This window comes from Capra hircus, chromosome 20 (genome assembly GCF_001704415.2).
Source record: "Capra hircus breed San Clemente chromosome 20, ASM170441v1, whole genome shotgun sequence".
Lineage (NCBI taxonomy): Eukaryota > Metazoa > Chordata > Mammalia > Artiodactyla > Bovidae > Capra > Capra hircus.
Window position 1 is genome coordinate 663109 of NC_030827.1, and position 23369 is coordinate 686477.

At 48.3% G+C, this 23369-nt stretch overlaps 1 protein-coding gene across 1 annotated transcript in view; it reads right to left on the reverse strand.

Moving 5' to 3' along the window:
* The window catches only part of SLIT3 (slit guidance ligand 3), a 719548-nt gene that overhangs the window by 156855 nt on the left and 539324 nt on the right, over positions 1 to 23369 (reverse strand). The window contains exons 7-8 of the mRNA XM_018065519.1: positions 15758 to 15829; positions 7449 to 7612 (exon numbers count right to left, since the gene is read on the reverse strand). Of these exons, the coding sequence (XP_017921008.1) occupies positions 7449 to 7612; positions 15758 to 15829 (236 nt within the window). The remainder of the gene's footprint in view (positions 1 to 7448; positions 7613 to 15757; positions 15830 to 23369) is intronic.

The window sequence follows — 23369 nt, forward strand, 5'->3', positions numbered from 1 at the left end:
TCCCTCCCTTCGCAGGTAGCAAAGAAGAGCTATCATAGGCAGGGCTCTCGCCCCCTCACCCACATCCTCCCCGGGAGGCTCAGAGCAGGAAGGCTTCAGATGTCAGGGCTGCCCAGCAGAGAAAGCTGCCACGCCCGGCTCTCCACATCAAGGGGCTCGGGCGCCTGGCCAGCCAGGGAGACGTCGTGCCACACCCTGCCCCTTCCTGGAGGGCAAGTGCCAAGGGCTGCGTGGAGCACCCTGAGCCTGAGCAGTTGCCTTTCCATCCACTGAGGCACAGGGTCTCCGACGGCCGTGCCTCTTTTGATCTGTCAAACTGTGACATAGACGGGGTGTGTCAGAAAAGAATGGAAGAAAGACATTACGTTCTGGTACTCCTATGGGCAACAGGAGGTTCTGAAATGGAGTTTCTTCAAAGGGACCCCTTCTGACTTTTAGGCTGAAATGAATTCTGTTTAAGCCAGATCCAGACTGCAGCCTTGAGTCCCTCTGAAAACAAGCTGGGTGTTTCACGGAGTGGCTCTGATTCGGAAGAAAGGGTGTGCTGCGTTGAAAGGGATGTTGTCATGGCAAAAAAAGCCTTTGAAAAGATTCCTTAACCAGGTCAGTAACAACACCCTTAATTACACAGAGGGAAACACTGGTAATTATAGCCTCTGTCAGCATCCCGGGCTGGCAGCTCTCCAGCCAGGTATTTACACGTGGTGAGGGTGCTCCCCTCTTGTTGTAACAAAACATGGTCTAAGCCAGGCTTGAAAGATGAGTTCACCTTCCCTGGAAACACTTCCCCTGAGTCGATGCTGGAGGGGACCAAGCCCATTTCCCTTTGGATCTCTGAATCCTGTGCTGGCAGGTGTCCCTCCCTTATGCCTTGTGTCTCTGGGCAGATTGATGTTAAACTCTACAAGGGCAGCAACCTTCTCCACCTTCTTCACTATTACATCTTCAGTGCCCAGAATAGGGCCCAATGCAAGTCAATAAACACACCTTAGGTGAGGGAGAGGATGAATCCATGAATGGAATTGGCCCAGAAGCCTTAGAGAGGTGGGATGTCACCAAGCTCTGGAAGGACCCTAGGGGCAGGCTCCCTGAGTTCTAAGTGCCCTGGGCTCTTGTCCATAGGATCAGTCCCAGAGTGGGGAAACGAGCGGCTCTGGGGAAATAGGACTCTCAGGCTGACGCTCAGGTCATTTTAACCACAGTGAAGGCCACTGGTCCGATCTCCTGCGGCCCCATCTGAGCCGAGCCCCCACGCGCGGATCAGCAGGGACATCCAGGCCCTGCGCCAAGCTCTGTCTGCAAAGCCACCCCTCCCAGCCTTTCCTGTCCACACACATGGAGGCCAAAGAGGGTGGCGCAGGGGATAGTCAATTTCCAAGGGGGACGAAGCGCGGAAGCACCTACCTTTCTACCCAGTGAATTCTATGACTACCGGCTAGGAAGCAGAGCAGAATGGGAACAGAGTTTTACCACTGGGACAGAAGGAGAGTGTACAGATCTTCGTGGGAGGGTCTCTCTAGGTACGCGCCTGCTCCATGCACATGTGTTCCCAGCGCATGATGTGTTCTCTGGGGACCCATGAGTCCTCACGGTCCTCGAGCGAGCCTGCTGATGGGTACCACCCCCTTCCCTCCCTGGCACAGCAAAGGCCTTAAATCGAGCATAGCGATGGATTAGCGGGTAGACCTTCTGCCACCTACTCCCTAAGACATCCTCTCATAAACTTAGCGGTGCACATGGGCTTGCTCTCCCTTTCTTCATTTGACAGTGAGAGCCCGGGCTCCTCTGCTCCTGGACCTCTTTCAGGCCCAGTGCGAACACACTACCGCCCTGGGGTGGAAGGATGTGCTCATCAGAGCAGGGAGACGGGCGTGCGGCCCAGGTGCCTGTCTCTGGGGTACCGTCTCACCTTTCCTCAATCACTACCAAAGCTCGAGAATTTCAATAAGGAGTCAAAGCTACCTTTGAGGTACCTCAAGGAGGGAGCTGAGATGTCCAGCCTTCAGAGATCTCCGAAGACTCCTGGCCTGTGGTCCGGTGTCTGGAGGGAGGGGAGGGCAGGGCACGGCTCGGGGGGAACAGACACGCTGGCCCTTCCTGGTCTTACTGGTCATCAAGGGAGCTACTTCCCAGCCCTGGGAGCCCTCAGCGAGGCAGAGGGCAGGAATGCGCTCCCGGCTAGAATTCTCACAGGGTGAGAGCCGGTGGGTGCCCGCATGGACGCTGCACAGATTCTCCTCCCTCTACTGACTGCAAGCTGCCCTCCAGTTCTACAAGAGAAGAAAAATGGAGACGCGACCAGGGCAGTGAGTGACACTGACTCCTGCTCAGTGCTCACCTCATCTCCATTCTCCTTGTTGGCAAATGAAGGTGATCATCATCCTAAAAGCCCAGATGAGTGGGGCTGAAGTCACTGAACTTCAGATCCAGAGAGGGCCATGGGGACGGGGGGAAAACAGAAGTCTGGAGAGAGGAGCGTGCTTGCCCATGGACACAGGTGCGTCGTTCTCAAGAGAGGAGCTAATGTCGGCAGGGTGTTACCTATGCATTAAGTGCGTTGATGGTGTCGTCTCACGTGATCCTCATAAAACCCCTGATGCAGGGACTTTAGTGGTGGTCCGGTGGTTAAGACTCCACGCTGCCAGTGCAGGGGACTTGGGTTCTATCCCTGGTCAGGGAACTAAGATCTCACATGCTGCACAGTGTGGCCAAAAGATTAAAAAAATTAATCTAAAAACAGAAAATACCCTGACATAGATCCATTATGTTTATTCCCATAATAGAAGGGCTCTTCTTCCATCTCCTCTGCCAAGAAGACACTCACCATGCTTTCCTATTGCCCTGAAACAGAAAATGTCAAAGTCTTGAAATCTTGGGAAGAGGAAGCTCAGGGGCAAGACTCCGACTGGGTCAGCCACACTGGAGACTGCTCGACATGCTTGTGTTAGGGTTGGGTTTCTTTCTGTCTTTAAAAAGAACTTCACCCAGTAGAATGGATATAGTTGGAAAATCCAATGGCCTGGTGAGTGTGTAGAAATAAATTAATTCCAGTATTCAAATTAAGCATCCCTGTTGCCCTCTGGCCTTTCAAAAGCCAACAACAGACTGAATGACAATGGGACTCAAGCAATTATGATGAGAATATAAATGAACGTGATTTAAATACCAAAGGCATGATCATTTGGGGAATGACTAAATAAACCTAATAATCTCATTCCTGCAATGTCCAATTATGGTGTTTTAATTAAAACCTCCTAAGGAGATGGGCAGCTAGTCATGGCTTTCCTTAATTATCTTTATACTTAGTAACTAGTCTCAAATTTTTTCAAAAAAGGAAGTAGAAGGAGAAAGTTTCTTGTTTCCAAGGAGACACACCTATTTCATTTTAATAATAACTGAGGAAGAGTTTGTTGAGAGGCTGTTAGGAACCAGCAGTGCTCGAGGTGATGGGGCACCTGGAAAATGTTCAAGACATGGCCCCTTATTACTAGAGACAGGCTCAATCTTCATGAAGAGATATCTCACATTCAAAGACACATAAACAGGTTCAAAGATGCTCAGAGGATGGTGGGAAGGGTTAACTAGGGAGTTTTGGATCCACATACGCACACTATTATATTTAAAATGGATAACCAACAAGGAGCTACTGTATAGTACAGGGCACTCTGCTCAGTGTTAAGCGGAAGCCTGGATGGGAGGGGACTTTGGGGGAGAATGGACACGTGTCTGTACCGCTGACTTGCTCGGCTGTGCACCTGAAGCTACCACGTTGTTAACTGGTCATACTCCAATATAAAATAAAAAGTTTAAAAAAGATGTTCAGAGGAAAGAGATAATTAATTCAAGAGGTCAAATATTTAGCTAATACCCTTGATCATATTAAGGCACCAGGAAATTGACACAAGGAAGAGAAAAACTAGAGTTTAAACTCCAAAATAAGCCCTTTACGTAAGGATGGGAAACAAAATTCAGCAACTTCCAGCTCACATGAGCCTAAGCATGGCCAAAGCAGAACCTTTTCTCCAATCTGTCGTGTGAACTCATAAAATCCAGTCAGGAGCTCGTCTAGTCCTATGGCCCTAAGCTCTCTCTAAAAACAAGGGAAATTAACAGAGAAATCCTTTCATTAAGAGAGAAAGGAGACCACACAGTCCCATTGTCTATCATAGAAAATCATTAGTAATAAATAAAATAGTCTCCCACCCTTGTGAAAAAGTCCCACTTGTCTCCCCAGGGGAGGAAACTAAACGCCTTTGATTGAAGGGGACCATTGACAGAGGAGATGAATTTTATCAAGTGTGCTGCTAGCAAATTTCTGGGTTAACTGGCATCATAAGAAGCCTGTAGCCAGGGCTTCTGGGGAGAAGAGGCTGGGCTCCAGACAGCCAGGTTTAATTCCGAGGGAGCTATCAGGGACTCGGGCAGGCAGGGCCCTCGCAGGCTGAAAGAGAGAAAGCTCATTTCCGTCTCTGTGTCAGGGGAGGTTTTTGATGCCGCATAGGGGCACAGGGAGGGTTCTCTTAGGCTGCCTGGGGAGGGACCACTGGTGATGAATACTCAAAGGGACGGCCTAATTGCTGCCCTAGGCCTTCTCTCTCCGGAGAGGATGACTTCTTTCTTTTAAAGAAATGGTCACGCCCCTCTTTTCTTGACTGAAGCCCATCTCTTGCCGGTTATGGGAGGAACAGCTTGGGTGAGGCAGAACCCTGGTGGTTTTGCAGCTTTAAACAGCTGCCATCAGGTCGTCCCAGACTGCCTCCCTCAGATACCTTGCTGGGCTCTGTCGTGGGGCAGGCCTGCCCCCTCAGAGGTGAGCTTCACTTCACGGGGCTCGAGTTACGGTGCAGGTACAGGAGAACAGCCCATCTTTTTGACCTCCTGCATGTACATAGGCTGAGCCTTGCTCCACACCACTTCCCCCAGCACCCCCCTTTTTTTTTTACAGTCTCACCAACTACCTTGAATCATTATTAAAGGTATAATACTTTTCGGAGGGGCTGCTCCTCCTGAGCCCCACTAATGAGATGTTTCATTCAATCACGATGTTCAACTCACCAGTTCTCCTTGCCATTGTATATAATTGACTTTTCAGAAAGTAACCCAGCACAACATCCTGTTTTTAATTCTTCAGAACCTGGGATAAACATCTAAAAAATCCCCCATGCACAGGGGCTCCAATGTGTCACTCCCCTAAATTTATACTATGAGCGAGAGGGTAGAGTACAATAGCATATTCATGTCTGGAGTTTGTGGATTAAATTTTCATGTCCTTAAAAGACATTTGGCTTTGTATCAAGAAGCTACAGGGACCATCACAGCAATAAACAAGATTGCTATAAACAGGGGATATGATAAAGGTAACAGTCACCTATGTAACTATTAACCCACCTGTGAGTCCATCCTAAAGGAAATCAGTCCTGAATATTTACTGGAAGGACTGATGCTGAAGCTGAAGCTCCAATACTTTAGACACCTGCTGTGAAGAACTGACTCCTTGGAAAAAATCCTGATGCTGGGAAATATTGAAGGCAGGAGGAGAAGGGGACGACAGAGGAGGAGAGGGTTGGATGGCCTCTCCAACTCGATAGACATGAGTTTGAGCAAGCTGCAGGAGCTGGTGATGGACAGGGAAGCTTGGTGTCCTGCAGTCCATGGGTCGCAAAGAGTTGGACACGACTGAGCGACTGGACTGAACTGAGATCCAGCCTTTTCAGAGGAGGGAGACTTGGGGAAGCAGCACCCTCAGGACCCAGGAGGATCAGCCTTCCTACCCTGGGTTTTGGGTCCTGACTGCTGCTGGGTAAGCAGTGTCTCGGCACTTCTCTGATGGGAAGGTGCTTTTGTGACGAAGCGCATTCGTGTTGGTGTGCAGCTTTAAACTTGGCACCCACCTATAATGATGTGTTTTACCGTTTTCCCTAATTAGTTTTCCTCACTAGCTCTTGGATGACTCCTGCACTCTATAATTATTTCTTTCACTGGCACTTATGCCGATATTGTACTCTTTGCCTAATAATTACTGTAATTACAGTCACATATTTGAGTTTGGTGCCTGTGTGATAAACGGTTTTATTATGTGTTTGATGGAAAGTGATTTCTAAGTGGGTGTCTATAGGAAATTGTTGAGGTACTTCTCAGAGACATGTTAAAATGTTTTTGGATAATAAAGAATTTGATGAAGCTGTTACATGACAGGGGAAAGCAGCAGAGTGTGAAGTTAAATTCAAGGAAAATTCCCACATATGGCAAATGCAGCCTAAGAGCCGAGGAGGACCAGTCTGTACTCCTGGCCACATGCGGTCCCCTAACATGTAGTCGGCTTCTGTACTGAGAAAGCTCCTTTTTCCTTATTTCTGCTTAATGTTACGTGGCAGCCTGGATGGAAGCAGGGGACTAGGGGAGAATGGAAATATGAATATGTATGACTGAGTCCCTTCACCACTCACCTGAAACTATCACAACATTGCTAATTGGCTATACCCCAATACGAAATGTTTTTGGTGTTAAAAAAATCAAAATTTTAATAACAGTTCCTTTTTCTACACATCAGCACTCCAAGATAAGCCTTTAGAAGCCACTGGACCCAATTGCAGGACTGAGCTCCTGAATTTCAGGAATGCCTCTTTGGGGAATCTCTCCAACTGAATTCTCTTGTTTTTGAAGCAATCAAGAAATTAGCTCTACCCTTGCCACTGGAAAAGGGAAGACTTGATGGGATTGGAGAATGTCAATGAAAGTAAAAACAAACAAGCAAATAACGTTTAGGACCCAGGGCAAAGGTAACCTCCTCTGAGAAGCGCTTCCCAGGTCACTCAGTCACTTCGCATCCTGGGGGCCTAGGCTGCCTTCAGTTACGTCCTAGCACAGCTCTGTTTTCTGTCCTATTACACTTCAACTAGCCACAGATCAAACCCTCGTGTTTGCTCGGCACATTCTGTGGGCCCACTGAACTCTAATAATTAAGCTCCACTCATTAGCTCTCACCAAGTGCTGCGCATCATGCTAAGTGTTTCATATGCATTATTTCATTGGATCCTCCCACCTGTCCCTTGAGTTATAGACGACGATTATTTCCATTTGGCAGACATGCAGCAACTTACCAAAGTCACACACCACTAAGGGACAGAGCTAAGATTTCCAAGCAAGCAGATTTGGAAATAGCCTCCATTAGCCTGGCTCTCAATTTCTAGGAGCAAATGGGCTTAGGAATGCATTTGGCCAATGTTAAAGGACCTAGCGAATGTTAGCTTCTTAGGATCGATGGACTCTGAGGCTTAACAGAAAGGGATCCATGAGTTCCTTCAGTAAGAGCTTCTTTTCTGGCACGCCTGGAGGCACACTAGAGTGCTCCACGCCAAGCTCTGGGCTGGGCACGTGTTCACGGCTGAGGTGAGCTCACAGGTGGGCGAGCGGCGGGACAGGAGGGGAGGGGAGCCATGCCATCTCACCTGGGCACACGTACTCCTTCTTCTGCACGTCTGCCACGCTGAAGCCCCTCAGGTGCACAGGGGCCATGCAGAGAGTGAACTGGCCGACGGTCCGCCGCTGCCGCAGCCAGTCCGAGAGCCAGGCCAGGTGGCAGTCACAGTACAGGTGGTTGGAGTGCAGGCGCCTGGGAGCGGGGAAGAGGGGAGAGGCTGTCACCGCAGGAAGTGGGGAGGCTGCCACTGGCAGAACGCAGTGCCGCCTCCATGCTCCTTTGCCCAGCATGACCATCCTCGGGATCCCAGGGGAGAACTGCCCTCTGCAATGCAAACTGCCACGGGATCCTCAACCCTCCTATTGCTAACCCACAAATGACAGTCATCTTCTCGTGCCAGCCACATCCAATGGTGACCTTCAGGGTTCTGAGCAATTCCCATTTCTTAATAGTAATTCCACCCTTTCCATTTCCACCGGGGAAAGCCTCAGCATACAGGAGAGGGAGGGCGGCGTTACCACACTGACAATCCTGATTCAGGTCCAAATTCCAAAAGGGTGACTCAGGTGCAAATGTCAGTACTTTAGCTAACTTGAGTTCCAGACAGCTTGCAACAGTTTCCTCATCACCATGCCCCAGTCTATAGTGAACTGTGGCCAGGATTTGCCACAATCTTTTCTCTCCCTCCTTCATTTCCACTCTAGATCTCTTTAATACACCCCCTTCAGAATGTCACACTGGGCTTCCCTGGTAGCTCAGCTGGTAAAGAATCCACCTGTAATACAGGAGACCCTGGTTTGATTCCTGGGTTGGGAAGCTCCCCTGGAGAAGGGAAAGGCTACCCACTTCAGTATTCTGGCCTGGAGAATTCCAAGGACTGTATAGTCCATGGGGTCTCAAAGAGTCGGACACGCCTGAGTAACTTTCACTTTTCATGTCACACTGGTGAGCCTAAAATACCACTGTGTGCACTAGCCAGGCCTAGCAGGTCACAAAGAGAAGGGGGCTTTCTGAAGAAAGCATCTTCTCTCCATCCTCCTATGTAAATAAGGTATTATCCATACAGACTCCTGCAAATCAGAGCAATCTCTCCAGAGTGCCTTTTACCGCCTTCCCAAGTTCAATTCCACCCGGTGTATTTGCTCTTCTAACTGCTTCAGGGATTCTGAAAAGGCGTTACATTTGTTTTCAGGACTCTTGGGCTTTCTCCCTCTAGTAGCTATAATTCGAGGTCGATTTCTCATTCTGGACTAAGATTCCTGAGAGGGATCTGCAGATTCCACATCTGAGGGGAACCCCAACTGGTTAAGTGAAACTTCACTTCCGCTGACTGGACGGCAACCTAAGGATAGCCAGGGCTTCTAAAGGTTCTTCCCAAGGTTCTGTATCAGGGGTCTCCAGGGTCCACACTCCCTACCAACCTCAGTCATTACAAGTAGCCCACGGGTGAGTTCTAGCCACAACAGTTCATCATACACTTGGCTTTCTGATGTCAATTTCAATGCCCCATCCCGCACATGCTAATCAGCCAGCCGTATCTTGGGACTTTCGAGTACTCTGTGTCATGCCAGTTAATACTGCGTGGCAGCCCAAAGCAGTTGGCTCGGGCTACATCCGTGCCTGATGTGGAGAGAGCTGAAGGGCTCTTGACCACACTCCACTCAGTGCAAGGTCAACACTGCTAAACATCGGCTGAGTGCAGCTCGTCTGTGCTGCCTGCAGGCAGAGACTCCCTGCCACTGCATGGGTGCAAACCTCAGGCAAGCCAGGGCCCCTGGGGAACTCGGGAGCCTCGGGGCTGGGGCCCCAGATCCCACTGTATCCAACTGACTAAACGAACCCATATCCCACCCAGAATATAATTTTTTTTCTGCTGAAAAATATTTGAAAAAATTTTTTTATGATTTTGTTTAAAAGTGATGAATTCTGATGTTATAATTTTCTTTTCGTACTTCAGAGCCAATACTTTAAGGTCAAAGTCAGTTGTGAGGACAAAGAGACTGTGCCTATAACGGGCCCAGAGCATCAAAATTCAGGTCCTGATGCTGTGGAAGTGAGCCTGGCTTCTTCTCAGGCTGGCACTCCAGGAGAGAGGGACAACAGGAGGAAAGGGGGAGGGGAGGAACAACCCTAAGCTGCGGGGAAGGACCTCAGCGCTAAGAAGGAAAGCAAGACGTGTGTGTATTAGACAAAGATGACTCCACTTTGTGCCAAGGACAGAGCGGGGCCCAGTGGAAGACCTGGAGTTGGTTATTCTTTCCTAAAGAGCATGAAGGGGAGAAGGGCATCCCTTTTCTGCCCTGGGACCTGCTGGGAAACTGCAGCATGAGGGAAAATGATCTGTCTCCTGACCCATCAGTGAGCTGTTGAGAGAGAGAGGAATGGCCAGGAATACACCACCAGCTCTAAAGGCTGCCTAGGAAAATGGCGACGGTGGGTCAGCTCTTGGTGACAAGGTGGAGCAGAGGTGGGCTACAGCGGCACACACAGGCTGAGGCACCAGAGGTTTTTTTGTGTGTGCCTTTTAACGAGTTTGGCTTTTACTGGGAAGGGCAGTTGCCCTCTTTGGCACTGAGGTATGGAAGGTAAGGAAAGAAGGTGGATCAATGCAAACAAATTCCCATCAGTTCCAATGAGAAGGAAGAGATCAATGAAACAACACAAATGAGATTTAGGTAAGTCAGGTCCTTATTGAGCTGATAAATTTCTGGGATAATCAAAATGTCAGAGGTTTTCCTTTTGGAAGATTATATTAGGCTGTTTCTTCCTGAATCCCCACTGGCCAGTCCTAAGCTACTCGTCTTCTTAAGCCAGCTATAAATGGCCCTTACCCCTTTGTCTGTTTTTGTAGGAATTTCTCCTCTCCCAAGTAGGAGCATGGAAAAGAGGAGACCCAGACTGTCTTTGAAGCCATATGAAGGCCCTTGTCAAAAGCCCAGGGCCATGGACTGGCTCAGGCCTCCCCTCTTGGAATTTTACCTGCCTGGAGAGCTGAGCTGAGCTGAATCTTTCAAGTTGCCTTTTATGTCACGTTTGGGAGATCAAATTGAGCAATATCATCCTAAACACTAATATTAAAAGAAAAAAATAATCATGATGATCTTGAAACTTGAGCCCAGACACGGCCAGAAGTATTTCTAATTTTCTTGAGTGAGAAAAGAAATGATTTTTATTACTTTCAGTAACTTTTGTGATGGTGATGATATAGGGGAGAGTGGCCTCCTGTGGCCCTTTGGCCACATGGAAGCTCAGGTCTCCCCTTTCTCAGCTCACCTGATGCCCTTCTGCTTTTGTTCCTAGAGCTTAGCTCTAGTCTGTCAGCTTCTGAGAAGAGCTCAGCTTCTGAGGTCAAAGTGTCGGAATCTGACATGGGCTCTGTGCTTTTTTGACTTTGACTGTGGGCAGTGATTTAACCCTGGTTCTCAGTGTTACTAGGTTTCCCACATGATGCTAGTGGTAAAGAATCCACCTGCTAATGCAAGAGGTGTAAGAGACACAGGTTTGATTCCTCAGTTGGGAAGATCTCCTGGAGGAGGGCGTGGCAACGCACTCCAGTATTTCTGCCTGGAGAATCCCATGGACAGAGGAGCCTGGTGGGCTACAGTCCATAGGGTCGCAGAGAGTCAGAAATAACTGAAGTGACTGAGCATGCAAGCGTGCGTGCTCAGTGTTGTCATCTGTAAAATGGGAATATTAATGGCGCCTTCTTCCTAGAGCTGTCGTGAGGGTCAAAATGACCCACGAAAAGTGCTTAGGGACTTCCCGGTGGTCCAGTGGTTAAGACTCCACGCTGCTAATGCAGGGATTGTGGGTTTGATTCCTGATCAGGCAACTAAGATGCTGCATGCCATGCAGTGTGGCCAAAAGATTAAAAAACAAAAGTGCTTAGCGCTCAGTTTGGGATACCGTAAACTCCTAAAGACATATTTGCTATTATTATTCTTACTGCACAGAGACTAGCTCCAGACTTCAGGCTCTTCTCAACCCAAGGTCCTGCCTGTACAAGGTTATCACCTCTTAACCACCAGAGCATCAAGGCAGCTAGATGTTTCCTGCCAGTTGCTCTGTGGTCTTTTTCTGATGGAAACACCATATTGCATGTTGGCAAAACCACCTTTACAGGAGATAAGGTGAATGAATACAAATGCCAATTTGTAGAAGGTGCCTTTTAGCCACAGACGCTAAATTAAATTTCCAGCAAATCCTTTTAGAGAGGGTCAGTGTTCATTTTCTATAAAATGTGGCTTTCTGAATTCAATATAAAAGCTTTCCTTTAGAAATCCCATTTATGACTTCCTTCCTCTCCCCTCTTCCCTCCTTCTTCACCACCAGCACACCCCCCTCCCCATCCCCACCACACTTTAATTACAGTGAAGGGGGATTAGTCAGCTCAGGTCTCTGGGGAGTTCTCTACAGAGCCATCTCTGAAATTAAACTAAAGAGAAAATGGCACCAGCACGGAGCAAAGAGAACAGACAAGATTGATTGATTGATCTGAGCTCATCAGATGAGTGTTCAGGACCACAGGAAAGTATAACAACAGAAACAAGCAGAAGAAACTCTCCCGCCCTCCTCCCTAGCACCTACAACACCCACACAGAGAGCCCAAGACCCAGACCTGGCCATCTTCCCTGCCTCCCAGGGCCCCTCGCAGCTCCGACTGATACTTTCCCACCGAAAGTAACAGGAGAGGGCGTGGCCATCTCAGAGGACCAGCCCACAGGAGCTGGGCTGCTGGTTTCTGCAGGTGAAAGCCGTATTTCTTCTACTCAACCCACTGTCTGGGGAGATGCTCTCCAAGGCACACTTCCGCTTCCCGGCTAGAAGCCCCGGGCCACGCTCCATCTGTGGCCCACTCGTGGTTTGCTACAGACTCTGAAGAGGTCTTTGAAGACCCCATGGTTTCTCCGGCATCATTCCCTTTTAAAAGGGGAGGAAGAGGATAGATTTTCTTGAGTGAATTCTGCCATCCCAAGAGGGATCAAAGGAAGAAGCAGGGCACCATGATGGAGCCTGAGCTCGGAGTCCCCTTCATATTGGGTGGCCAAAACGTTCATGTGGAATTTTCATAAGACGGTATAGAAAAACTTGAATGAACTTTTTGGCTAACCCAATACTACAAGGTCAGTGTTCATTCCAATCCCAAAGAAAGGCAATGCCAAAGAATGCTCAAACTACCACACAAGTGCACTCATCTTACATGCTAGTAAAGTAATGCTCAAAATTCTCCAAGCCAGGCTTTAGCAATACATGAACTGTGAACTTCCAGATGTTCAAGCTGGTTTTAGATAAGGCAGAGGAACCAGAGATCAGATTGCCAACATCCGCTGGATCATGGAAAAAGCAAGAGAGCAGAAACACATCTATTTCTGCTTTATTGACTATGCCAAACCCTTTGACTGTGTGGATCACAATAAACTGTGGAAAATTCTTCAAGAGATGGGAATACCAGACCACCTGACCTGCCTCTTGAGAAACCTGTATACAGTTTCAGGAAGCAACAGTTAGAATTGGACATGGAACAATGCACTGGCTCCAAATAGGAAAAGGAGTACGTCAAGGCTGTATATTGTCACCCTGCTTATTTAACTTCTATGCAGAGTACATCATGAGAAATGCTAGGCTGGAGGAAGCACAGCTGGAATCAAGATTGCCAGCAGAAATATCAATAACTGCAGATATGCAGATGACACTACCCTTATGGCAGAAAGTAAAGAAGAACTAAAGAGCCTCTTGAAGAAAGTAAAAGAGGAGAGTGAAAAAGTTGGCTTAGACCTCAACATTCAGAAAACAAAGATCATGGCATCTGGTCCCATCACTTCATGGAAAATAGATGGGGAAACAGTGGAAACAGTGGCTGACTTTATTTTTTTGGGCTCCAAAATCACTGCAGATAGTGACTGCAGCCATGAAATTAAAAGCCGCTTACTCCTTGGAAGGAAAGTTATGACCAACCTAGACAGCATATTAAAAAGCAGAGACATTACTTTGTCAACAAAGGTCTGTCTAGTCAAGGCTATGGTTTTTCCAGTAGTCATGTATGGATGTGAGAGTTGGACTATAAAGAAAGCTGAGTGCTGAAGAATTGATGCTTTTGAACAACTGTGGTGTTGGAGAAGACTCTTGAGAGTCCCTTGGACTACAAGGAGATCCAACCAGTCCATCCTAAAGAAGATTTTTCCTGAGTGTTCATTGGAAGGACTTATGTTGAAGCTGAAACTCCAATACTTTGGCCACCTGATGCAAAGAGCTGACTCATTGGAAAAGACCCTGATACTGGGCAAGATTGAGGGCAGGAGGAGAAGGGGACGACAGAGGGTGAGATGGTTGGATGACATCACTGACTCGATGGACATGAGTTTGGGTAAACTCCGGAAGTTGGTGACGGACAGGGAGGCCTGGTATGCTGCAGTTCATGGGGTCGCAAAGAGTCGGACATGACTGAGCAACTGAACTGAATACTAGCTAGTATTTGTTGTCTGGACACCACGACCAGGCAACTTTACCTGTTAGTACATTTCATTCTCACATCAACTTTGAAGCAAGCACTTATCAATTCACTGTCTGTGAGGAACACAGAGACAAAGCAACTTGCCCAGAGACAGACAGTGTCAGAGCTCGCATTGACCTCAGGTCTGCCTGACTCCCGGGGTTCCCAGGTGGTACTAGTTTCAAGGAACACAGAAGATCAAGAGACTCTGATTTGATCCCTAGGTCAGGAAGATCCCCTGGAGGAGGGCATGGCAACCCACTCCAGTATTCTTGCCTATAGAATGCCATGGACAGAGGAGCCCGGCGGGCTACAGTCCATGGGGTTGCAAAGAGTCAGACGTGACTGAAGCGACTCAGCACGCATGTGTGCACTGCCTGACTCGCAACTCTGTGTCCTTCTGAGGGTGTTCTTGTATCATCTCCTCATCAATTGCTTCATTGATCTTTGCTTCATTCTTACCTGAGACAAGGTCGCTTTCTCACTAATGTGGCGGTTCTCCAACCTTATCAGTATCAAGATCTCCTGGAGAGTTTGTTAAAAACAGACACTGTGCTCTGCCCGGAGATCCTGACTTCATGGGTCTGAGGTGGGACCTGAGATCTTGCTTTTCAACAAGTTCCAGGTGATGCTGACATTACTGGGCTAGGGACTGCCACTTTGAAAACCACTGCTTTATGGATTTTCACATCTCCCTGGATCCAGTGCTGCTCAGGGGCCATAGATAAGCTGGATGCTTGGTATTTTTAATCCAAATTTCTAGATAAATATTATGACGATGATCATAATACTAATAATTTAACTGTAAATTCCTGTTGTTCTCTACGTGCCAGACACTTTACTCTCGGGGCTGACTCTCCCCTACTACGGTGATGTAAATTCTGCTGAGGCTCCATCAACACAAGAAAGGCATCCAGTTCCAATCTTTTAGACAGATCAGCAGAGTCCATTTGCAGAGAAACTTACAAAAGAGTCTCTGGCTCAGTGAGGGGACCTTCCCAGGTAATAAAGGCAGTAGACATGTTCTTGGTAAGGGCTGCTAAGTGGAGATTTGCTTCTTGAGTACATACGTTGGAGGGCTTGAGCCCACCCAACTCATTACAGATAAAGAACTGAGGAACTGCATTCTGATACCAGAATATCATCCAGGGAGCAGGAAAGCGTGGTGGGTGGGGACTAGGAGGATGGGGTGAAGGAGGAGATAAGACTCCCTCTCCTCCACTGACCAGCTTGCATGTGTGTGCTCGATTGCTAAGTCGTGTCCAACTCTCTGCGATCCCATAACTGTAGCTCTCTGTCCACGGGATTCTCCAGGCAAGAACACTGGAGTGGCTTGCCATTTCCTCCTCCAGGGGATCTTCCTGACTCAGGAATGGAATCCATGCCTCCTGTGTCTCCTGCATTGGTAGGCAGGTTTTTTGCCACTGAGCCATCTGGGAAGCCCCCGCCGGTCCCAGAGGGGAAAACAGTCATAACCCTGGACAATACAATAGAACCGCCAACAGTACAGGGCATGAGCTAAAAAAATGACAAACCACCACACCCCTGTTCTAATGACAACGGGACACTAACAAACTTTTTCAACCAGTGAGAAGACACAAAGGTTTCCCCAGTCGAGGAAGACTCCCAGGGTGAAGAGAAATGAGCCGCCCGAAGCAAGAAGGTGGAGAACCATGCACGATCCGTGCCCCTCCCCCAACACTAACACACCACTTAATCAACAGCAGAGGGAGGAGGCATTTGGAGGCAGGAAGCAAGGGTGAAGTTTCACAAGCAGCTGAGAGTGCTGCCCCATGGGCCTCCTAAGGGCGGGAGCAGCCGGGGAGGAAGCAGGGCCCTTTACTCACAAGGTTCGGATCTTGGGCATGTGGTTGAAGCTGGTGACCAGGATGCGGCTGATGTTGTTGTTGTTGAGGGTGCTGCAGACAGAGAGGAGAGACATGTCAACAAAGGAGTGTCGTGGGAGGTGCCAGGATGCTTGTGGACGGTGGGGAAGGATGGATATGACTGCAAGAGGGACCACCCCTCAGCAGCCAGGTACCAAGCAGCTGGAGACCAGTGGATGGGGCTCCAAATGAGAAAAGAATCTCTAATTCCTATTTACAGGTGGATCCCTCCTCCCTTCTGCTGCCCTCTTGGTACTTACTACCTGGAGCGATAAGCCTGCCCTTGTGAAATCCTATTGGGAGGGTTTCATTACAATGTCGCTAATTCCCACAACTATAATGCAACCCCAATTAAATATTGTCCTCATTTCAGAGAGAAGGAAACAGATACCCAACACCTTGCTCAGTTACCCATAACCCTACAGGGCAGCCTTTATCCTTGCATTATAGATGGGGGTGCTGAGCTTCAGAGAAGTAAAATTATGCTTCCAAGGATACACAGCTGTTAAGCTGTAGATAATGGATCTGAACCCAGCACGTTTTTTTGAAAAATTTATTTTTACTTGGAGGATAACTGCTTTACAATGCTGTGTTGGCTTCTACCATGCATCAAGGTGCATCAGCCACAGGTGGACATAGTCCCCACCCTCTTGGGCCTTCCTCCCACCCCCTACTCCATCCCAGCCCTCTAGGTTGGCACGGAGCGCTGGGCTTCAGCTCTCTGCCTCACACAGCAAATTCCCACTGGCTGTCTAGTTCACATCTGGTAATGTAGATGTTTCCACGCTAGTCTCTAAGTTCACTCCACCTTCTCCTTGCCCCACGATGTTCAAAAGTCTCTTCTCTATGTCTGTGTCTCCACTGCTGCTCTGCAAAAAGGTGCATCAATACCATCTTTCTAGATTCCAAACATACGTGTTAGTACACGATATTCATTTTTCTTTCGGACTTATTTCACTCCGTATAATAGGCTCTAGGTTCATCCACCTCATTAAAACTGACTTAAAATGTGTTTCTTTTTATGGCTGCGTAATATCCCACTGTACATATGTACCACAGCTTCTTTATCCGTTCATCTGTCAATGGCCGTCCAGGTTACTTCCACACCCTAGCTGTTGTAAATGGTGCTGCAGTGAACCATTGCGAGTACCTGTGTTTTTTTCAATTATGGTTTTCTCAGGGTATATGCCCAGAGTGGGCTTGTTGGGTTAATGGTAGTTTTAGTCCCAGTTTTTAAAGGCATCTCCATACTGCTTTCCATAGTGGCTGTATCAATTTACATTCCCTCCAACAGTGCAGGAGTGAGCCCTGCGCTATCTTGCTCCAGACTCCTTGCTCTGCCCATCACACACACTGCCTCACAGGATGCTACGTGGGGAGGTTATTTTATAAGTAGTTTCCAGGCATCTTCTGCCCCTTCAAGCACATCCTAAGTGAGTCTGTGAGCTCTGTGGGGACAGGGATTAAGGCTCTCTCTTGCGACGCCCCATGACCATGGATGGAAACTCCTCTGGTGTCTTGGTGCATGGGGGGAAAGGGAAGAGAGGGATGTGAGCTCCATCAATGGAAAAAAATGAAATAGAATGAAATCAGGCTATAGGTAACTATAGTCCAAGGCCTACCCTTCTAGAAGGACTTGCTACGGGAGCCCAGGGAAGCACGGCAAAGGAAATGGCAACCCATCCCAGTATTCTTGCCTGGAAATCTCATGGACAGAGAAGTCTGTTGAGCTGTAGTCCATGGGGTTGCAAAAAGTCAGACACAACCTAACAACTAAACCACCACCATCACAGGGAAGCAAGGCAGCCATGGAAGCCATCACTTGGCTGGAGGTGGAAAGGTGATGGAGCGGGAGGCCTTTCTGGGTCGGTGAGTTCAGTGGCCATGCAGACAGAAGCAACCACCTGTGGCAAGACTGGACCTGGGTCTCAGCTCTCTGACCCACACCTAACTCACTCTGGATCCCAAAGAGCAGGCGTCGGATCCAGCCCACGGTACACTCCTTGGTGATGGATGCTTGCTCCTGGGCTCCTCCAAGGCCACACCAGATACCCCCTCTCATCAGCTCCATTCCTTTTACGCTCTCATGGAACCCCACCAGCCCAGGAAGGAGCCTTCCCTGGAAAGGCTTCACTGGTTAAATGGACTTCTTTTGCCCTTGGCTCTTGATGAATATGTTATCTTACTCTTAGAATCTCTCTAACATTTTCCATCTTGTGTGTTACCACAGTCAAAGCTCTTGTCCCTACATGGTTCAAACTGAGTCACATATACCCTAGTTGTGTGGTCTCGGGCAGATTATCACCATCACTTAGCCATAGATTCTTCACTAGTAGAAGGGGGCAATGGTACCTACCTCACAGGGCTTAGCAGACAGTATGTGCTTGCTAGGTGGAGGCTACCATTTAACTGACTCTGGTGGAGAGAACCTAGCCCTGTCCTGGTCATTCCTATTCCCCTCACCCAACCCCAGACCCCAAGGGAATATAAACAGAGCTTTATCCTGCAGAGGCCCCTGTACCCACCCCACCCAAGGGGTCTGCACAGACACCTTCTCCCCTGGGGACCCTAGTCCACAGCAGGATTCCAGGGACCACATCCCCTTCGACCCAGGCTATTTCTCAAGGCCTTTGGCCAAGGAGACTGGGAGGAAATCTATTTACACAAAAGTACAGAATCTAATACTTTTTCCTCCCTCCCCCCATATTTCTTCTGCACCTACTGGCATTCTTCTGGCATTCTTTCAGGCGTATGGTATTATGATAAAGTGGAATCAACCAAATTTACATTGCCAGCTTCTGCCCACTCAAGGAATTCATTAATGCATCAATTCTGACACTTGGCATTTTATGATCTTGAACCTATTCTATTGCCTGTGGCTTATCTTTTCTATAGATGTGTGTGTGTGCTGGGGGACTGTGAATCCATTCTATCTTCATCCACCCAGGAGGTGTTCAGAATATGTCATCAGATAGGGTGCAAGAACTTGTCACTCCCATCAGACCATGCCATCCTGCCTTGACAGGGAGCTTCCCAGGAGCGAGGGTCATGCTCCCCACCCGACCCCCTCTCCAGCAGATTAGGAATGCCTCTGGGGTGGAAGCAATGCCTTCATCTCTCTTCTATCCATCCCAGAGTTCTAGGCTCCACACCTGGGGGAGACCTAATTAGAATCTTTGACTCACTAATCAGACAAAAATCTGTGTCCCCCTTATCTCACAAAAGCAAAGCGCTCAAGAAGCCTTTGCAGAGAAGAGGCTGCCTTCCAAATATGCCCAGTCGACATCAGACTGAGTTCACAGCCAGCCCTAATTTAGCTGAATATACAGTGCAGTTATACACAGGACTTGGATTGTAACTGCATCCGGCAGGCGTCCGGCAGTGATGACTTATTAATGTATTACTACACTGATATTTAAATGTGAGCCATAATGAGGCCAATAAAACATTTATGATAATAGCAATTATTCCAGAACCAAAATGACTAAACACAGTATTCAGACTTCCACGATTTGCTGGCCCAGGGACCTCAGAGGGTTGGTAACCTCTTGGACGCTGTTCTCCATGGAAGCTACAGTTTCTTTTTCCCTAATAAGCCCAGATTTATTTGATTTCCAATCTTGGCGGCTTTTGCCCATGCAGGCAGCACTATCTGGTCCTCATGCTTAGGTCCAGCAGCTGGCATTTGATGAAGGTGGCGTTATCACAACTCTGATGCAGAGGAGCAGAGTGGGGGTGTGCATGCTCAGTCGCTCGGTCGTGTCCAACTCTGAGACTCCATGGACTGTAGCCCACCAGGCTCCTCTGTTCTTGGGATTTTTCAGACAAGAATACTGGAATGGGTTACCGTTTCCTCCTCAGGGGATCTTCCTGACCCAGGGATCGAACTCATGTCTCCAGCATTGGCAGGTGGATTCTTTACCACTGCGCCACTTGGGGAGCCCAGGAGTGGGTGAGCACGGCCTCAAAGGCAAAGCCTTTGTTAAGATTCTGACTTACAAGCTGTGCAACCATGAATAAATTTTCTTAATCTTACTAGGTTTCCTCCTGTTTAACAAGTGGAAACTAGCAGCATTAATGTCACAGAGCTTTGTTGGTGGTTCAAGGAGATGGTTGTAATAATTGCCAACATTAACCGAGAGCTTATTGTAGGCCAGGCAGGTATTGGGTTGTGGGTTCTACTTGTACCATCTCACTTAATTCCTACAACCAGCCAATGAGGTAGGCGCTTTCTATCATCTCCATGTCAAGGATGAAGCAAGTGGTGCATCAGAACTTGACTCTAGAAATGATGCCCGTCTTCATTGGCTGTTGCTGCTGTAACAGATGACCACACTTGCTATGGTTTAAAGCAACACAGACCTATTTCATACAGTCTAGAGATCAGAGGTCTGAAATGGGTTCACGGGACTGCGTTCCTTCCGGAGGGCTTTGAGGAGAATTCATTTCCTTGCCTTCTGCAGCCTGTGACAGTGAAAGTCGCTCAGTCATGTCTGGCTCTTTGCGACCCCAAGGACTATACAGTCCCTGGAATCCTCCAGGCCAGAATAATGGAGTGGGTATCCTTTCCCTTCTCCAGGGGATCTTCCCAACCCAGGTATCGAACCCAGGTCTCCCTCATTGCAGGCGGATTCTTTACCAGCTGAGCCACAAGGGAAACCCAAGAATACTGGAGCGGGTAACCTATCCCTTTTCCGGGGTATCTTCCCGATCTAAGAATCGCACCAGGATCTCCCGCATTGCAGGCGGATTCTTATTCCTTGGCTCATGGCTCCTTCCTTGCATCACTCCACCCTCTTGCTTCTGCTCTCACACCTCCTACTGTTCACTGCAATGTCCTGCCTCCCTCTTAAGAGGACCTGTCTGATGACATTTAGAGCCTGACAGGATAATCCATCTCAGGATTCTTGGCCATATTTTCCAAGTTCCTTTTGGCACATAAGTTCCTGGGATGAGAACACGGGGCACTTTTGAGGGGACATTATCCAGCTAGCTATCATGACCTTGAAACTGGGCATGGAAAGCATACTTGTTAGCACACTAGCTTGTAGGCAATAATCGGTAACTATTAGCTATTATTTTTGTAGCCTGGGTTTCCCTGATAACTCAGTTGGTAAAGAATCCACCTACAGTGCGGGAGACCCCGGTCTGATTCCTGGGTCGGGAAGATCTGTTGGAGAAGGGATAGGCTACCCATTCCAGTATTCTTGGGCTTCCCTGGTGGCTCAGTTGGTAACGAATTGCAATGTGGGAGACCTGGCTTCAATCCCTGGGTTGGGAAGACCCCCTGGAGAAGGGAAAGGCTACCCACTCCAGTATTCTGGCCTGGAGGATTCCATGGACCGGTCCATGGGGTGGCAAAGAGCCAGGCACAGCTGAGCGACTTTCACGTTTTTGGTGACCTGTGTTTGGTCTTTTACGACTTACTATGTATTTTCACATTCATCTTATTTGGTACTTGAAGCACTCTGCAGTTCAGATGATCTTCCCATCTTACCAAGGAGCAGTTTGAGGCTACAAGAGATAAAAGGCTTGCCCAGCACAGCAACAAGCTCCAGGAGGACTCAGAACTGACTGTTTCTTCTTTACATCGCAATTTCTCCCAACTTTCCCACTGCCTTCTGTTTTCAGGGCTAGTTTGCTTCTCCAGCAAAGATAGTCTCTGCCACCTCCCCTTAGGGACCCAAAGCTAGAATTCACTGCACAAGTCTACTATCGCCTCCTATTCCAGAAACCTTCTTGAAAATTAACCACAGAAAAAATATATTGTTTGATCTGACAAGGACCCACCTGCACCCCCATTATATGATTGCCCAAACTTAACCTATGGTGACCTCATCAGCCTCATCTTATTTACTTCCATCTCCTAGAGGAGTATTGCTAGTTCTAGAATATAGCTTTAACCTCACTGCTCTGTTCTTATTGAGAAAATATGCTTTACCCTAAGTTGCCCCAGTTGGAAATTTTTCTCCTGTGTGTGTTAGTTGCTCAGTCATGTCTGACTCTTGTGACCCCATGGGCTATAGCCTGCCAGGCTCCTCTGTCCATGGGATTCTCTAGGCAAGAATACAGAGGTGGGTAGACATTCCCATCTCCAGGTAAATGCTGTCAATTCAGTTTATGTCAGGTTTCAAGCTCAAGTGCAGGGTCATATCAATTCTATGAAACTTCAGGACGGTCCCAGTCTCCCCTTTTTGCATCCTGGCAAACTACTGAGTGGGCCTTATAGTATGAACCAGAAATAAGGCAATTTCCCTCCACTGGATTTAAAAGGCAGTTGGTCCATCCAACTCCCATTCCTCTCTTATAAAGCTCTTACTTACCAAGCCCTATATGCACAGTATTTCTATTGAGATTTAGCTGTGTTCTCTCCAGCCTCTCTTCTGTTCTGTCACAGTTGGAGCACCTAGGCCACACTAAAGTCACCTGTTTGGACAATGCTCCTTCTACCAATGGATCTCTCTTGCTTGTGAGAACTAGAAAGGGAGCATTAAACATTTTTTCTGGGGGCTTCCCTGGCAAACCAGTAGTTAAGACTTCGCCTTCCAAGGCAGGGAGTGTGGCTCCGAGCCCTGCTCAGGGAGTTAACATCCCACGTGCCTCATGGCCAAAAACTCAAAACATAAAATACTAGCCATATGGTAACAAATTCAATAAAGATGAAAAAAGACAAAACTTTTTTCCCAGGTCACTAGGAGATTTGCACACTTACTATTGCTTCTTTTATTGTTGGTTAGCCACTAAGTCGTGTCTGACTCTATGCTACCCCATGGATTGTACCCTGCCAGGCTCCTCTGTCCTTGGGATTTTCCAAGCAAGAATACTCAAGTGGGCACCATTCTCTTCTCCAGGAGAATTCCTGACCCAGGGATCGAACTTGGGCCTCCTGCATTGGCAGGCGGATTCTTTACCACTGAGCCTCCAGGGGAGCCCTACAGTACAGGTTGGCTAGTGGTAAAGATCCCACTGACAATGCAGGAGACGTAAGAGACTCAGGTTTGATCCCCGGGTGGGGACGGGGATCCCCTGGAGGAGGGCATCAGCAATCCACTCCAGTATCCTTGTCTAGAGAATTCCATGGACAGAGGAGCCCGGTGGGCTACCGTCCATAGGGTTGCAAAGCGTAGGGTATGACAGCAACTAACACAACACACCCTCACAAAGTTGGCATGTCCCTGGGTTCCTCCGCTAGATACCGGGACACGGCAGCAACCCAGGGCTCCAAGTCATGACGCGTGCGTGAAGCGGTGGCACACACGCTGGTCTGTGCCAGGGGCTGGTGAGTTGCTACCTACAGGCCCAGCTAGTGCAGCCTGCGTGTGTGAATACAGCTCTACCCATCTGTTTATTCACATCTATGGCTGGTTCCCCATTACAGCAGCTTAGTTTCGAGAGACCATATGGCCCCAAAGCCTAAAATATTTGCTAATTGGCTTTTTATAAACCATGTTTGCTGCCCTCTGGCTGCTTGAGAACTGGGCAGTTCTGCTCCTGCCTTCGCCAAAGACTAGCTGTGATAAGTAGGACGTCACGTAACTGCTTGGTGGGAAGAGGGGGTGAGGTCAATGCCTTT